The sequence below is a fragment of the Dipodomys merriami genome, unplaced genomic scaffold (assembly GCF_024711535.1).
Source record: "Dipodomys merriami isolate MVZ:Mamm:240054 unplaced genomic scaffold, mDipMer1.0.p SCAF_20, whole genome shotgun sequence".
NCBI lineage: Eukaryota > Metazoa > Chordata > Mammalia > Rodentia > Heteromyidae > Dipodomys > Dipodomys merriami.
The window spans coordinates 13298387-13317157 of NW_027203382.1; the positions used below are offsets into that span (position 1 = coordinate 13298387).

General features: G+C 38.9%; 2 protein-coding genes across 4 annotated transcripts in view; one reads left to right on the plus strand and one right to left on the minus strand.

Moving 5' to 3' along the window:
* Nucleotides 1-6970, minus strand: part of Polr3g (RNA polymerase III subunit G) — a 24202-nt gene extending 17232 nt beyond the window's left edge. Inside the window, exon 1 of one of the 3 annotated variants that reach the window (XM_070031110.1) lies at nt 6867-6970. The gene's annotated coding sequence lies outside the window, so the exon portion shown is untranslated. Of the gene's footprint in view, nt 1-5914; nt 6053-6866 lie in introns of those variants that run through there. The other 2 variants (XM_070031108.1, XM_070031109.1) reach the window with 2 other exon arrangements.
* On the plus strand, nt 6497-18249 carry Mblac2 (metallo-beta-lactamase domain containing 2). Its single transcript, XM_070031107.1, has 2 exons — nt 6497-7155; nt 15032-18249. The coding sequence occupies exons 1-2, from the start codon at nt 6699-6701 to the stop codon at nt 15415-15417; spliced, it is 843 nt and encodes a 280-aa protein (XP_069887208.1). The 5' UTR covers nt 6497-6698; the 3' UTR covers nt 15418-18249.
* Nucleotides 18250-18771: the final 522 nt, after the last annotated feature.

Genomic DNA, 18771 nt, shown 5'->3' on the forward strand with positions numbered 1-18771 from the left:
TTTATGTTCTAAGAAGCCCTCGTGATAGTTCTGACACAGACAAAAGTTTGTGAATCACTCAATCAAGATTTCTAGGAATGAGGAATGAACAAAAAGTTTGAAAACCTATTCTCAGAGAATACTGGAAGAACTGTTCTGGGAAACATCTTCTAAGTAGTAGACTTGTTAAAATATACCTGTAGAACCAGGTGCTTCATAGACTTTTTTTTTTTTTTTTCTAGTGCCATATTGGGGCTTGAACTCAGGGCCTTGCACTTGATTACTCAGGTACTCTATCACTAGAGTCACACCTGCCTATTCTGTTCATTGGTTGGAATTCTACCCAAGATTAATTTTCCTTATCCACTCTTCAGCTACTGTGAAACAAAATTAGGATGGGAAACACATCTTAATAACCAAGCTATTTCCCTCTATCTAAATTAAAAGAGAAGGGAAATATTTACATGGCCTTGTTTCAGATGCTGAGTCACGGAAACATACACTGAGTCTTTCAAGTATGAAAACTGCTGAGTAGAAAGGCTCATACCTTCACTCTAACAAACAGCAGCTGGAGTCCAATAGGTGTGGCCAGGACCACTGGGCTCCATTCCAATCCCAGATTTGCCATTAATTAAAGACTAAGAACAAGCCTAGGTAGGTAAAAGTTACCAAACTTGCCTGACCATGGAAATGAACAAGACTAATAAAATAAGACATAAAACATGCTGAATCCTAGGGGATCTGCAAGTCCTCAAACGGACTACCCCCCAAATCTTTTCTGGTGAGGGTCATGGAAACATATTAGAAAAATTCACCCTACAAGGAATTTTATCAGTTTATGGAACCGCCCCCAAATTATCAAATTTTGCTGATTCTAATTTATCTCAAAGATAAAAGTCTCTGACTTTTATCAATTAATCACCAAAAAAGCCAGAAGTGGAGCTTTGGCGCAAGTAACAGAGCACCAGCCTTGAGAAAAAAAGCTAAGGCATAGCACACTCCAATACTTGGCATCCCATCTTGGCAGTAAAATCCCATCGTGAGACATTGTTAATCATTACATAGCATTCTGACCTTATAAACCCATTCTTTTTAAGTCAATGTGTCAGTGCCCCTATACTCAATCAGTGGTTAATCCATTTTCTTCCTTTGTAGACATAAAGGTTGTCCTTCAATTCATAACTGTATCACGGAACAAATAGTTTCCAAGCGACCAATATCACTCTTTTGAAATCCTCTATGATAATAGTCCCACTGCTTTGTTCCTTTATTTCATTCAGTCAAAAAAAATTTGGGGGGGTTTTGAACCCATGGCCTCATGGCTCTCTCCACTTGATCCACTCCCCCAGCCCTTGGGCAAACTTCTATAAAGGATTTTTACAGCTTTTACTAGTTGCTTCTTAGCCAAATCTTCTTCAGTTTCAAGTGGTCCACTTTAACTGAGTCAGTCAGCAAATATTGAGCATTCTAGCTAGGCACTGAGCTAGAAAACAGACAGCATGGAACAGATCAATCACTTAATTCTTGCTACAAAATGTTCCTTTCTTTCTAATTTTTCTATCACAGTCCAACTTTACCACTCAGCTTCTGGCTGAGAACACTGCAATATTTCTGGTCATTTTCTCTGATTCATCCACATTATACATCCTAATGGACAACTTTGAGTATGCTATTCATATGATGTTCTGTCTGGGCTAATCAATAAAAGGCAAAGTCCCTATCTAAGTATTCAGGTTAAAACCTACCTTTTTAAGTGGTTTCAACTTACCCTCCTGATACCCCATCTATAATCATGCCTTGACTACAAGTTTCTCCACTGCAGCCTGCTCCTTTTTCTTTTTCTGGCAGCATCCATTTTCACCTTTGTCTAGCTTAGATATCTCAATATGCCAACAATGTTATCCCATCTCGATCTTAGAAACATATTTATAAATGGACTCTTAAAACTGATATGTGTATTATATATGTATATATATGTACATATATAATAAGTTGCTACACTCCAATTCTAGAAAGAATATTGATTTGATTTGGGGAAATGGGCCTTTTACAAAGAAGAGGAATTTCATTTATGGTTTCTGTTTGTTGGTTTCTTCAACAGAATCAACAATAGAGAATTTATATCCCTCAGTGTCTAGCACGTTATATACAGCAACTGCTCCACAAGTGATGTCAAGCATCTCAATTTATTACTTAAGTACTATAATCTGAAGAGCAAATCTACACATATAAGTACAGTTCAGCCAGGTGCCTTTGGATCATACTGTAATCCTTAGCTAGTCAGGAGGCTGAGATCTGAGGGTCATGGCTGGATGCCAGCTTGGGCAGGAAAGTCTGTGACACTTTTGTCTTCAATTAACCACCAAAAAGCTGAAAGAAGAGCTGTGTCTCAAGTTGTAGAACAACTGCCTTGATCAAAAAAGATAAGGCACACACACACACACACACACACACACACACACACACACACACACACACACTACAAAAATACAATTCAATTAGTGTACTGTCAGGGTTAATTTTGCTTGCTTAACTTCCTGAACTAAAAAATTAAAAATGGAAAAAAAATCAAACAACAAAATACCTGGGCTTCAACCAGAGGAATAAAACCAAGATTGCTACAGTCAGGAATTACTGCCTGTACTTTTGAAGCATCCCAGGAAATTAAAATGTGTAAGTTAAATAAAAAACCATAGCAGATTAAATCTCCCATTTTTACAGAAGAGGAAATTGAGGCCCTATAAAGGTAACTGATAATCATAAAATTAATTCCTATCAAAGGCAGGAATGAACTAAGGCCTCAAGAAACCTTTCCATGTCTTCTCATCCATATTATGCTTCCTGAAGTTGAAGGCCTTTTTAATCACAGGGATGTCTTTAATCAACTAAGTAAATTAATAACTACAAAAATGCTATTAAATCAATAGCACTGTCCTTATAATTCAGTATGCCTCCTAGAAATTCCTATTCAGAATTTGTTCTGACAGGTTTGAAAACTGGAGCAGTTTGAGAATCCAAGAGCTGAAATACACAAGTCCATTTTAATAAACTATAAAAATAATCTCCTTTAACTTAAAAATTTCACAAAAAATTGACACAAATAAAATCATCTTCCTGGAATAGGCTAAGCTAGTCTCTGAATTTCCCCCAACCTCTTAAGTTTTGTGTTATGACTGTGACACAATTCTTTGCACATATTAGCTAGATAAGTAAATGTACAAACAGATGGGAGGTAGAGGAGGCAGTATCTTTCTTGTGGGTGATTTAATTCCTCAACCAGGAGGCTGCTAGACATTCTGCTAGGGCTGTCTCCTTTGAGGCCTTTCATCTAACAGCAGAGGACAATAAACTGTGTGTTCTCTCCCTTTAGTTTATAGCCAGATTCCCCCCTTTCAATCCAGTCTCCAGTCATCTTTCTAGGATGCAAATTACACATCACATTATTTAATCAACAAAGCTTTGGAGTCTAACTTTTTGGATCTACATGTCCACACTAGCTACACCTGCTCTCAGATGCTCCTTCTGCCAGGCAGGCCCTTCCTGCCATTACCTTCACAAGCCCTAGCATCTTTGAAATGCATGACCCTTCTCTTAAAATAAATTCCTCTACTCCCTTATTTGTACACTATATTATCCTATATTACTCTGGCTTTTTTGGCAGTCATGTTACTTGTCATCTTATCTGTCTCCCCAAGGAGAGTCTTCAGTCATCTAGTCTTTTATTAAGGACCCTAGGTGTAAGGCCATCTTGTATATATTGGGCATATAGTGCTAAGCAAAAGAAAATCTCTGCTCTGTCATGGGGCTCACACTCTATGGAAAAATGGGCAAAATACAAATACTGCCATGGGAAGTGAAGCTGTGGCTTAAAAAAGACACAGTGCTAGCCTTCAGCAAAAAAGCCCAGGGACAGTGGCCAGGCCCTGAGTTCAAGCCCCATGACTGACCAAAAAAAGAGAATATCTTAAAGTAAGAAAGTCCAAATAACTGGGCTGGGATATAGCTATGCTCCATCCCTAGTACCCAAAATGAAAAGACAAAAAAAAAAAGTAGTTAAAAATAAAACAAAAAAGTATGTACTAATAAGTGATGCAAATAAAAATAAAATAGGTAATATAAAAGCTATTGTGGAAAGGACAGTTGAAGCCCTATCTTATTCAGTAATATTCCAGCATAAACCTGACAAGAGTTGAGGAAAGAGTCATGCAGAGAAAGAAAAAGGGATATTCATGAGGAAGTGAGCTACAGACAGAGGGGCAAATCAACGTGAAGGTCTTCTTAAAGAACTGTTCAACTTTTTCCATCTCACCAATAAGCAAAGCCTAGCGAAAGTCTCCAACAATTAAATACTGCTGAGCTTGTGACCTAGTAAGGATAACACTCTATACTACCTGGTGGTTCTTATCACCTAGTGGTTCTGGTCTGCACAAGAAAAATACCCAAACTACAGACAGCATTGTATTTCTCTTTTATAGAATGCCCTTATACTCCTTTCTTTCTTCGTTTTTGTCGGTCGGGGGGCTTGAACTCTGAGCCTGGGCACTTGCTGTCCCTGTGCTCTTCAGCTCAAGGCTAATGCTCTACCACTTGAGCCACAGCACCACTTCCGGTTTTCTGAGTGGTTTATTAGAGATGAGAGTCTCACAGCTGTTCCTGACTCAGCGGGCTTTGAACCAAACCGTGATCTCTTAGATCTCAGCCTCCTGAGTAGCTAAGATTACAAGCATGAGTCATCAGTGCTGGGCTCCTTCCACTCCTTTATAAAGGCCAATGCAAATGCAACTGCCCCCAAAGTCCTTTCCATCTGTAACCTCAACAGCACCTACCATTTACTTACTCTTTGTTCCATATTCCATATTGCCTTTTACTATAAGTACTTGGGTACAGATATATATATATATATATAGATAGATAGATAGATAGATAGATAGATAGATAATACATACACACACACACACCACACACACACACATACATTTGAAGGACACTTCAAAGTCTGGAGAATGAAGACCATGACTTTTTTTTTCCCTGCACAGTTTTGTTCAAGTCATGTAGCCCGGGTACTCCTAAGTTAGCCCCAACTGGAAGACCTTTATCTGGATAAGCAAAATACCAGAGGCAGCATTGCACCATGCCTTTAGTAGTGGAGGGGAGAAATACCTCTCTCCTTCCATGAAGGCTGATTAGCTGCCACTATACAGATTTTGGTAATTATTTTTTTAAATGCTGTCTCATGGGTGTCTTTATAATGTTTCCTGGCTAAGCAGAGAGATTAGTTCCCAAGGGAATTTCTGGATTCCCAAATCGGTGCATCAGCAGCTAGGAGGTGAGGAGAGAAGACAGGAATGGCTTTTATCAAGAAAGGGTGATCTACGTGGCTGGCCACACCCAGTCAGTATCCACTTTTCCTTAAACTGTGGTTCGAACTTTCTCCGCTCTTTGAAGAGTCACCACCCCCCCCCCCACACACACACGACTCACACCCAGTCAAAAAGAAATGGAAGGAGATATAGAATTTTATTCTTTGAAAAGACAAACCAAATTAACACAGTTCCCCCCCACACACACACACACATTTCCCTTGTATAGGAAAAAGTGCTGCCATCCATGATGCCCAGTGACCTGCCCTTAGCCGCAGTCTGGCTAAACCAACCACATCAGCACCCACCGCATCTCCGATGAGTCAACCATCCCAGCGAGAGCTCTGATTCCCTTCCAACTCGCTGCAGACCACGTTAAAAAAATATGGAAGCAACGACTTTCAAAGACCTTTCGAAGGGCTCAGGTAGACGAGGAAGTCCGGGCCTCTCCCACGCCCCTCACTCCGCGGGCGCATGAGGTCCCCGGCGGCCCCCGATCCCGACCTCCCCACCCCTCTCCACGTGCACCTCTAACTCCCGATCGCCTCCCCCAAGTCCTCCCCCGCTCCGGATACCGGCTCACTTGGAAGTCTCCAGTCCGGGGCAAAGCTGTGCCGCCCACGAGGGCTCGCCGGCCTGGAAGGGGTGCAGGCGGGCGCGCTCGGGTACCACCGCGGGTTCCACTCCGGGAGCGGGGCGCGCACCGCTCTGCCTCCACGCGGCCCGGCGAGCGCGTTCCAAGCCGGCCCGCGCGGCCCCGCCCCCTCCGCCGAGGCCCCGCCCCTCCGCCCTGAGCTTTTTAGCCCTTGGCGGGCGCCGTAGTGACACCGGTCCGACAGCCCGGCCCGACTCTTTGCGCGCCGCGCGGCCGCGAGGGAGCCCCGGAAGACCCCCGCCGGGGAGGACGGGCAGGGGCGGGGCGGCCTGGCGCGGCTCCGGCGCCCTGGGAGTCTGCGCTTCCCCCGCATCGCTGGCTCCGCAGTCCGTGGTCCCAGTGTCCCTTCTTCCCGCGTCTGCAGATCGCTGCAGTGCCCTCCGCGTTAACGCTTCCCGCGCTGCCGAGGCTGCGGGGGTTGGCTGCTGCGTCCGGGTGCGGGCGGCGCAGCCTCTGCCCTCTGCGGACCCGGCGGGAGCGGGGGCCGCGTCGGCGCGCGTCCTCCTTCCCGCTCCCTCCCGCGCCGCCGCCCGCGTCCCCGCACCGCCCCCCTCCCCTCCCCGCGCTCGGCGCCACCTCCCCGGCTGCGGGCAGACGGCTCCGCACCGCCGCAACGCCCCGCGTCCGGACGGCCTGCGGGCAGCACGCAGTCCACACCCCACCCTGCCCGCGCGCCCCGCCGGCCGGCCGCACCCCTGCCCAGCATGTCGGCGCTCGAGTGGTACGCCCACAAGTCGCTGGGCGACGGCATCTTCTGGATCCAAGAACGCTTCTACGAGTCGGGCAACCGCGCCAACATCTGGCTGGTGCGCGGCTCCGAGCAGGACGTGGTGATCGACACGGGCCTGGGGCTGCGCAGCCTCCCGGAATACCTGTACTCCTCAGGCCTGTTGCAGGACTGCGGGGCCAAGGAGGAGGACGCGGCCCGCCGGCCGCTGCTGGCCGTGGCCACCCACGTGCACTTCGACCACTCGGGCGGCCTCTACCAGTTCGACCAGGTGGCCGTGCACCACGCCGAGGCCGAGGCCCTGGCCCGCGGGGACAACTTTGAGACGGTGACCTGGCTCTCCGACAGCGAGGTGGTGCGGGCGCCCAGCCCCGGCTGGAGGGCCAGGCAGTTCCGGGTGCAGGCGGTGCAGCCCACCCTGGTCCTGCAGGATGGTAAGCGGGGGACCCCCGCGGGCGGGAGGAGAGAGGGCTGGCCGCGAGGGCGGCACGATCGTCTGATGAGACACAGTGCAAAAGCACCATTTCTGTCTCCAGCAGCACCGAGGCCATCTCCAGCCTCCTCTGCTAAGACATCAGCCCTGGTGCGGTGCCGCGACGGCGAATGAGAGCCAGCACCACCCCCTAATCGGGTTTCTCGTGTCTCCTTACAGTGGTGACACTGCTGAGACTTGTGATTAAGGGTTGTTCCATTCTTTTTCCCAAGCACCAGTCTGACATTCAAAACGCTTTGGTAGCAGGTCGGCCTTTTGTTGTTGTTGTTATTTCTTCTCTCTCTCTCTCTCTCTCTCTCTCTCTCTCTCTCTCTCTCTCTCTCTCTTTTCTCTGTGTGTGTGTGTGTGTGTGTTTAAAGAAGTGTCGCCTTGCTAAGAGTGCATGTCATACTCTATGCTTTTGAGAACTACTGATTCCATCTGCTCAGTCACCACCCACTGTGATCCATTCCCACCTGTAGGCTTAGAAAATCGTCAGAGCTGTGGTTCCAGCCCCTCACTCATCCTCATCTTTTAGATTGATTTCTCCATACCACCTCACAAGAGGTAAAGCTTTAGTGAACATAAAGGCAGAACATGTCTGGTTTACATTATGACAGATAGTGGGTCTGGGTGAAAGCAAAACTGAGAGATTAATAAGGCTGTTTCCAGTAAAGGTGAAGCTTAGTCTTCCTTGACTCTGCAACTAGCTAAAAGACAAGGATGCAGTTCAAGAGAGAAATTCGCAGAGAAAAAAGCCAAACTGGGTAGGCCCCAGGCCCCTCTCTCTCCATGCAGGAGATTAAATTGAATTAATTAGCCCAGTAAGCAAGATGATGATATAATCTAGGAGTTGAACCAAGGAGTCATAGATCAAACCATGCAGAACATACATGAATTCTACCTGAGAAATATATGTTTTTTAATAATTATGAGAATGTAAAAGCTCTTCTTTCTGTCATGATCAGTTTATTTGCTAGTTTAGTGAATAGAAACACCTTTCTATAATGCAGTGCATCAAATTGCTGGGGTACAATGAAACACAGACTGAACAACATGAAAATAATGAGATAATTTACAAAACTCAGTTTCTCATACACATTAAATTATCTTGATCTTTTGTGGTATTAAGAAATTGTAAAATTCTATGCCTCACCACCCAGCCAAGAAGCATCATCACTAAAGTTTAAAATCTAAAGCTACAAAATTGTTTTATTTACTTGTAGACGATAACCAAGCAGTTGATGGGTATTCACCTTATTACATTATAGCAGTTGGGTCAAAAAGATTTGTAGTAACGTTAAAATGTATTTCAAGTGTTGGGAAGATAAACATTTTTATACTCATTTACTTCTGTGGTAGCAATGGGAAAAGAAGAGTAAAAGAATGGTATGGATTACTGACTTAGAGATGTAGAGGTAGTAATCTCATGCCTGAGGTCACACAGATCATTTGAGAAGGAACTGGGCCTAGAGCCCACATTTTCTTAATCACAGTTGATAATAGAAGCCTAGCATTTTGGGATTTGGAAAGAGCTTACCAGCTCCTTGTGCAGTCTTTATGACTTTGAAGGTGAGAAAAGAAAGCTCAATATTTACCGAACACTTAGAATGTGATAGTGCTGTGTTATTACAAGTTGTTTCTCATTAGAAAGTGGATATCTTGTCCTCTCAAGTAGTAGCTAATTTCCTCACTTCTTAGGAATATTAATTTCCTGTCTTTTCTGAATGATGTGGCCTGCCAACTTGCTATTAGCATAGGTATAATCCAGATGCCTAGAAGGATACATAAAATATTTATATTGAAAATGCATATGTACAGCACATACTCAAACAGCATAATGTCTTCATTGCTTTGGTTTGAGAACATAAGGAGGCTGAAATCATGTATTACATTTCATTTAGTGAATTGATGATTACCTGTTATGAAGAAGCAGAAATCTGTGCAGTGGATCTTCATCTCAAAAGCATATCATGCAATGTATGATAAATTATTAATATGATAAGTGTACATGCTTATCTTTGATGGATAAAGAACTTGCCTTATTAACAGTGAAATAGAATTTTCCTGTAAGAAGAGACCAATGGACCTTCGTTATATCCCATATCTCCTAGATGTGAGTCTGTCACGTTGCCTATCTTTCACTGGATTCAAGTGATTCCACTTCTGACATTGCTGTCTCCTTTGTACATCTTTAAACAATTTGATCAGAGCCAAGGATATATTGTCTTAGAGGAGTGGCTTCAGATGGACAGGTCACCTGAGGAAGTGAAAAACAAAATACAGAGATTCCAGAAAGATTGAATCCATAGTAAATTGAACAAACACAAAATCTGGCTCCCTCCTAAAGGCCTACTAAGACTACAAGTAAGAGTATCTGATCTGTTATATAATCCGTTTGCTTTCAGTATAAATCTGTACTGACTTAGGGAACAATTTCAGATGCTAGAAAGTAGATATGGTGACTTGAGTTAGCTGTTGTATACTAGCCAGCAAGATACAATCAACAGTTAGCTTTGAAAAAGACAGAAAAGGCCCAAGGATGATCATTAGCCAGTACCTCAGTTAGAACCAGGAGAACACTAAATTAAGGACAAATGTTTCGAAGCATTTAAAAGGCTGAAGCTCTTAAAAATGTAAAACCTTTCTCCTTAAATGAATGCCCCTCCCCAATCCAGTTAGCTTGCTCTCCAGAGAAGTAAAATAGAGTAGTTTCTTGATTGAGGTCTGATGGGCACTATTGTGGTTCAGTATCAAACAGGATCAAACAGTGTATATTTCCTATTAAATGCTTAGAAGTAAGATTGCTAGACCTCTACCACCAGGGACGGAAATTAGAAAAATCTTACCGGAAATCTGAACCCTCAAGGAAAGACTGAGATGCCCTGGCAGAGACATTCCTAAGTTATCCCTGGCTGGGTCACTACTATCAAGTTTAGTTTGCTAGGTACCATATGTGTGCTTCAAGCAGGATTTGTACTCCCCTATTCAAATAGGCAACCAAGCACTTTGCAGAACCTGACAGAAGCCTCTTAACATGAGAACATCTTGAGATGATCAACTTAAAGTAGAGACTTTCATCAATAACATTATAAAAAAGACAAGCTATCATATTCTAGATATCCAAAAGAGAATGAGAATGCTTTATAAATAAGTAGCAGAACAGTATCCACAAAAAAGTGCACTTGGAATTTAAAATACCAGAAATTAGTAGAAGTTATGGAACATTAATTTGAAAGCTTACAAGAGAGCAGAGTATTTGATTTAAAAAGTTTGGAAAATCTAACATTAACATAATAGAAGAAGAGATAATACAGTAATAAAATGAAGGAGAAGAAATAAAGTTAGAGGCAAACCAAGAATATATCTCACAGTTCAAGATATGCATTTCTGAAAAGGCCAACAGAGTTCCCATTGCCATGGACGAAAACACATCCAGGCTTGTAAATGTTCAAAGCATTCTGATCAAAGTAAGTTCTACAATTTCAAGAAATTTAACCCAAACCATCATGTGTTCAGATCATAATGGAGCTAGAAAAGAAGTTTTGCATTCAACTCTACATGCAAATGATTTCCCCCAAGTAGATCTGTGTGTCCATCCTACTACCAGTCAACTTTGCTCCCCCCCCAAAAAAAAAAAATTCTTTTGCGCATGCTGTTAAAGGGAAGCCATAGAGATACTCCTTCAAAATAAGGGAATAAACCAAGAGAGAAGACATCAAATACAGTTAACAGGAAATCTAATGCAAAGGAAATTTAGAGTATTGGATGATATGATGAATGCACTTCACAGTAACAATACCCAAAACATTGGGACTACAGGGTGAAGTCATTGAATTCTGATTCTTTGGAGTGAGTGAATGGTAAGAATATGAAAAACATACACACACGTAGTAATGGTATCTGGGAATTTTGAAGAGTAGAGAGCTGAACCTCCAGCTTGATAGTGTAAATCAACAGGTAGCATACAAATTTAAAATAAAACAGGGCTGGGAAGTTGGCTCAGTGGTAGAGTGCTTGCCTCGCGTACATGAGGCCCTCGGTTTGATTCCTCAGTGCCACATAAACAAGCCGGAAGTGGTGCTATGGCACAAGTGGTAGGATGCTAGCCTTGAGCTGAAGACCTGAGGGGTAGCGCCCAGGGCCAGAGTTCATTGAAGCCCCATGACTGACAAAATAAAATAAAATAGCACATACATGGAACCAGTGGAGTAGATCTAATTTGTAACTGTGGAAGAGACTGAACTCTTTATTCTTACATGGATTATATCCATGATTTAGCCAGGTTATTTATTGTTACTTTCAAATCAAGTTTTTGAAATTAGGTAGTCTAAGTCTTGCCATTTTTTTTTTTTCCTGCAGTGTGGAAGAATTGAACGTGGACCTTATGAATGCTAGGCAAGCACTTTACCACTGAGCCATGCCACCAGTCTTTATAGAATTTTTTCGCTAGGTTTTCAGTTTCTTTAAAATCATGTTGAGATTTTGGTTGAGTGTGGACTGAGTTTATGGCTGCTGCAGTAGCCATAAACCATATGTGACTAGCCAAGAGATGAAATTTAATGTACCTAAAACAGATTAATGGCTCAAGGGGTAGAGCATCTGCCTAGTAAATGCAAAGTCCTCAGTTCAAACAGTAATTCTGGAAAAAAAAATTGTTTTTCATTAAAAATTTTAAAAAAAGGGAATAGAAAAGCTAACTTAAAATTAAAAATTTAATTCCTTAATAGCACAGCAACATTTGAAATGGCAATAGTCACAATGACTAATATTTCTCATATTGGGCCATATTGACACAGACTGTTGCAGCTTCTCTGGAGAGTTCTATGCAGTGCAGTGATAGAAAGGTTGAATTAAATTACATTCTAACTGAACAATGGGTTCAGTTTTATGTCTTCTTTAGTTTAGGCCTTCTTTAATTTCTCTTCACAGTGTTTGTCTAGCAAATGCTATTTTAATGGAATGTTTTTGTGTTTATTTGTTTTTTTTCCTGGTCCTGGAGCTTGAACTCAAGAGCCTGCACAATATCCCTGAGCTGCTTTTGCTCAAGGCTAGCACTCTACTACTTAAGCCACAGCACCACTTCCAGCTTTTTCTGAGTTGTTTAATAGAGATAAGAGTCTCACAGACATTTCAGCCTAGGCAGGCTTCCAACTGCAATCCTTACATCTCAGCCTCCTGATTACAGGCGTGAGCCACCAGTACCCAACTAAAATTTATTTTTGAAAGTCCTTCTGCATGTAGGAGTACAGTAGTTTTTGTGTATTGATCTATCTTGTGATATTATTAAACTTTTGGTTTTTTAGATCTTTAGCTTTTCTTCCATTCTTAGGCTTTTCCATACATATCACTATGAATAAATATAGAATTGCTTCTTCTTACCCAATATATATGAGTTACTTCCTTTTTTTCTTATTGCACTGGTTAGGATCTTCAATGTAATGGTGGATGGAAGGCATAAGAGCAACATCATGTTTTGTTCCATCCTAGAAGGAAATGAGATTATGCTGTCCTGCACTTTGTATGGTCTGTGCTATTCAAAGAGATATTAAGTTCAGGACCTTCCTTTCTGCCTGCAGATTTTTGCAACTTCTCATAAATGAGTGTTAGATTTTTGTGGTTTTGTATGTATCTTTTGAGATAACCTTGAGAAAATCTGTTTTTTTCTCTTTTTATTTTATTAATATTTTACATTAACTATCTTCAGAAGTTAAACTAAATACTTCATCAAATAAGTATTTAAGATGCCTATCTTCTAAGTACTGCTTTAGTTATATTCTATAAATCTTATAATTTTTTTCTTTAGTATTATCTATAGTGCTCTCTACCTTCCTTTTTGATGTCATAGGCTAAAAGTATAATAACATTTATGGATAGTCCCATATTTATTTTTATCACTCTTATGTTGCTAATTTTCTTTATTCAAAATTCATGTCTTGTTTTTTAATGTTATTTCTCAATTATTTTAGTGTTATTTCTCATTTTTTAATTAAGTATGGTCAGTGAATAAATATACTTTGCATTTTTTTTTTGTTTATTTTTTGTTGGTTGTTGGACTTGAATCCTGGGGCTGGATGCTGTCCCTGAGCTCTTCCACTCAAGGTGAGTGCTCTATCACTTGAGCCACAGAACCACTTCACTTCCTACTTTGTATTTTTTTTCCTTTTAAATTTATTGAAACTTGCTTTATGTCTTTCTGGATATTCATGCACAATGGAGTTAAATATGTTATATGTGGCATTTAGGTTAAGGTGGTTAATAGGAATTGTTTTGATTTTCTGTATCCTTCTATGTACATTTTACAAATTACAAAGGAGTTCTTGAAATTTCTCAGGAAAATTACTCAATTGTTTATTCTTATTTCAAGTGTCAGTTCTTTCTTCATGAAGTTTTTTTTTTAATTCTCTGTTTTGGGTATATACATTTATGCTTTTTAAGTGTTTTTGCCTGACTTATAACCCATGAAATATCTCTTTTCTCTAGGAATAGCTCTTATGCAAAAAAAAAATTATTTTGTCTTATAGTAATACCCCTGTAATTTACTTATCATTAATTTATATGCTGTACCTTTTACAATCTAATTTTGTCTTTGACCTAAGTTCCTGTCTTGGTTACCTCATACATCGTGCTTTTAATCCTTGTCTGAGTATGATTGGAGTGTTTATCCCATTCTTTTGTTATTCCAATACCAGGGCTTAAACTCAGGGCCTTTCATTCTCACTCACCTGTTCCCACTCAGAGCAGGTGTTCTACCACTTGAGCCACACCTTCCATCTAACTTTTTTGTTGATTAATTGAAGATGAAATCTGATGGACTTTTCTGCTGAGGCTGACTCCAAACCTCTATTCTCTTATCTCAACTACCTGACTAGGTAGGATTACAGGCATGAGCCACTGGTGCCCAACTTCATTCATGTTTCTTGTAATTATTGATACAGTTGGATTTTGAACTGCTATTTTATGTTATATTGCATTTTATTTTTTCTTTTGTTCCTGTATTTTTCCTTCTGTTTAGTGAATTCCTCCATTGACTTTTTAGCTATGTTTCCTTTATTTTTCTTCCTATGATGTGTTTTACTAGAAATAAACTATATAAATATTTTAAGAAATCATTATTTATTTCAAGTTAGCACATAAGTTCTGTGAAATGCAGCAAAATCCTGTCCTAGAGAGCTTCATTTTCTCCTATCAATAACTGATATCTTTGAGATTTTGCCCTACTTAAAAGTAGCCTGAGCTTGCAACAATTTAGTAGATTCTCACAGAGGAAGTTTCTGGGTAAGAAATCATTTATTTCACAACATCAATAGCATTATCCAGAGCTTGATCATACAAACTAAATATTCGAGCTTTAATTCCCACAGAGTGATATAACAAGGGTAAAACACAGTCTACTTCACCAGTGCAACATTAAAAAGTTGTGCCAACAGGATAGTAGTATTGTGGATGTTCTGAAAAGTAAAAGATTTCTAGTCAAATAAGTTCGAGAAATTGTGTATTTTCTTTATGTATATCTATAATATCCATTGTGAAATTAAAAGTTTTTTATAAGTCTTGCAGAAAACAAAGCTCCTTAACTCTTAAAAAAAAAGCTTATAATAACCTGCAAAAGTAGAGCTGTACATTACTCACTTTAGCAAATACTAAGCTAGAACACAATAGGAATGAAATACAGGCCACTTATTTTCAAATTATCATTAAGATATAATACTATTTATGGAGTAATAGTGAATGAGCATCATCCTTCCTGATTTCTTTGAAACTATTCAGTGTCCTTATGTTTAATAATTAAAATCATGTATACAGCTTATTTATCTGTTAAATGTTTCCATTTGTAGGGGATGTGATCAACCTTGGTGACAGACAGCTCACTGTCATGCACATGCCAGGTCACTCCAGAGGTAGTATTTGCTTGCATGACAAAGACCGAAAGATTCTCTTCAGTGGAGATGTCGTGTACGATGGATCGCTGATTGACTGGCTCCCATACAGCAGGATAAGTGACTATGTTGGCACTTGCGAACGTCTGATAGAATTAGTGGACAGAGGTCTGGTGGAGAAGGTGCTTCCTGGCCACTTCAATACCTTTGGTGCCGAAAGGCTTTTTCGATTGGCTTCTAACTATATTTCAAAAGCTGGGATATGTCACAAAGTGTCTACATTTGCCATGAGATCTCTTGCAAGTCTAGCCCTACGTGTAACAAATTCTAGGACCTCACCCTAATATATATATATTCTCTCCACCTATTTTTGTTAATTATATAAATTAGTCCAATTCGTTTTGTGCTGCTTTAAATGGTTAATAGTGAGCATTTCATGAACTGCTTTTATATAACTATTGCATATTAGAAAAAAAGATTTGAAAATGATACACAAAAATTAGTGTTTTCTTTTACATAAGAAATTACTTAAATAGGCTTACCATTTACCAATGCTGTCATAAAGACTCTAGAAAATGCCATACTAATATAGTATGTAGCATAGTATGCCCATTTTTAAAATTTTCATTTCCTAAGTGATCTAAGGAAAGAGGCACTTAAATTTTTACTAAACTTGAGTTTTTAGAATTTCATTTAAAGATTAAGTTTCCTTGGCCTGAAAAATGCATTAGAACTAAATGGAAATGCACAAACCAACATTTAGAATGACAGCTAAAGCATCCCATGATTATGGTCTTGTATTTTTATGCTTTTATTTAATTTATTCTTTATGTAATTATAGTATTTATTTATTCTGTGTATATTAACTTATGAAAAGTACAATAAAATTTGTTTTATAGCAAAGCTTTAAATATAAATGGAGTGCTTCAGTAAAAAGCTACTATATATTATTGTTTGTTATTATGTAATATTTTTCAGTCATGAAAGTGAAATTCAAATGTATATAATCTAACTACCAACTGTTAGACTTCTTAAAAGGACACTGTCAGGCAAATCTGAAAATATACACATTGAGAATAATTTTTTATTATAACCTATTTTAATATTAATAGCTAATATAAAAAATTTGTCTTGTTAAGTAGGAACTTCAGTATTGTGTCATGTTTTACAGTATTAAAGCAAGTATAGATATCTATGATATCTTGATATAAACCATTCTTTTACTTGACATAACATATATATATGTACCACAAAGGGATTTTTAAATTAATCGCAAAATGTGTATTATGTATTGGCCTAGAGTGAATTGCCTTTCTATCCTGATTCACAACACCTCTTCCTGTTTGGTATTCTTTGTCTTGAACTAAACAAGTCTACATTCATAAAGTCATAGGGAAAGTAAAACCACTATTTAGTAATTGTTTTGGTTTGGTGCTCTTGATAATTTATCACAAAGCTTTTTGAAATATTTCATAAAGGTTTTTAAACCAGTTTTTTTCCTACTGCCTTTTTATTATTGACATATCTCAAAGCAAACTGATGCACATTTGGGAACCAAATCTTTTACTACTAGAAAAGTAGAGCAATTCTGATTTCTGTCAAATTATATAACTTTTTCTACCTTACAGACGCCAGGTACTTTAGGTTTAGTTTTTTTTTTAATTAATTCACTTAATACACAGAGACACACATCACACATGCATATACACAGCCAGAACGTACATGCACAACACTGTGCTAAACACTGTGGAAGTCATAGACAACATTATAGCTGGGAATAGAAGGCACTCAATATGATAATATATGCAAGTTGAAATTCATATAAATTATGCTTAAGTATAGAGGACATAAGGAAAGGGGTGTAAAGTTTTGTTAGGGAAAATTTCCTAGAGGAGGGGTTTTGAGTCACATTTGCAAGGATGATTTGTTAGGGAGTCAGGGTAGGAAACAAAAAGATTCAACAGTACAAATGCCAGCATGGCTGTATAGAGTAGTCTTTTTCTTGTAATAATACACATTCAATCTTCAGGAATACTATTTCTTCCAAACACCATGTATTTAGTCTGAAAAAGATGAGTTTGTGATTTGTTTATATGAGTAATCTTTAATGACATGGACTAACTGCCAGATGCCACCAAATGAACCTTTACATAGTTAGAAAGGGGGCTATGATTGGTTCAAATATAGAATATCATGAGTGATCTGGGATGTTCATTCAAGGCAGTAGGGCTGTTTCAGCTGATAACATGATGGTTCAGGGCAACTATAATGACTTGATGAGCCTTAAATATAGCCATTATTTTTATATCAGTAGCACAAAAGAAAACCAAAAGTCCTTAACCATTGACCATTTCATCTATAGTTTTAAGATTTATTTTAAAATTAGGGTATAGTATGCATTAAATATTAGGAAAAAGTTATTCCAATTGAGGGTTTCTCCTTATTTTTAAAAAATGTAATCTTCCAGAATACATTAATATTATTTGTTAAATTAACATTTTTTCCACCTGTTATACATAATAAGACTATGATATTTTGTTATTGCTACCATGTGAATAAAATAGGAACACATTGGGAAAGGTTATCATTCATTAAGTACCCATGCTATATGTTTTAAGTATGCATTTTTAAAATTCAGTCCTGGTTCTAGGAACAAGAAGTAATTACCCTGCCTCACACAACATGGCCTAGGGACAGACCTGATGACTGAACACAGTGCTTTTTTCTCTTATAACTGCACAATACACAAAATTGGCAAAGTGTATTTTTATTTTCTAAGATACCACATGTGCCAAGTACAAATCAAATAATGCTAACACATAATATCATATTTAAAAAAACTTTAAAACATATATTTTCACCCTGACAGTGACCCTTGTAATTTATGATTTTTGAAACTATAAATACATAAGTAACTTGAAGTCATCAAAATGTAGTACATTTAAAAATAATTCTTACTTGTGTTGTTACTAATTGTCTAATGCTTGTTCTTATTTGCTGTCTGTTTAATTGAAAAATTGTGTATGTTCTGATATAGTTGGGTAAATGATTACGTGTACTTGTTCATATATGGATAGTGATATGAATGTGACATGCACAAGCTTCCCCCTTATGGTTGTCAAATATGTGTAAGTAAACATCTGTGTAATAAATATTAAAATAGACATTGATTTCAATCTGCAGTTGGTACTTTTTATAACATTAAATCCATTCAAACTTTCTCAGAAGGATATAGTCTATATGAAATGCATTTTTGAAAAGCATGTGATAAATATAGCAAATCTGGGAAAGATAATAAAGAAAATACCTATTTAAGCCTTTAGTGCTTAATACATAGGCATTTTATATTAGTGGGCAAAAGATAGACAATTCAATAAATACTATAGTTATTGATGTGAGGGGAAAGCTCATACCATCATAAAAATAAAATTTAAGTAGATTAAAGACCTAAATTTGTGAACTAGAACTATAATTATTAAAGAAAATTCAAAACATTTTTCCCTTAGTATAGAAAAAATCTGATTTCTATGGAAACAAAAAGCAGAATGCCATAAAACAATGTTAGAGATTAAATAAAATATTCCTTTCATTTGGCAATTGCAAGGTTTGAACTGTGAGCCTCAATTCTTACTAGTCAGGTGCCCTTATTACTGAGCCACATCTCCAGCTCTGTAAGCTACTGGTTATTTTTGTTTTTT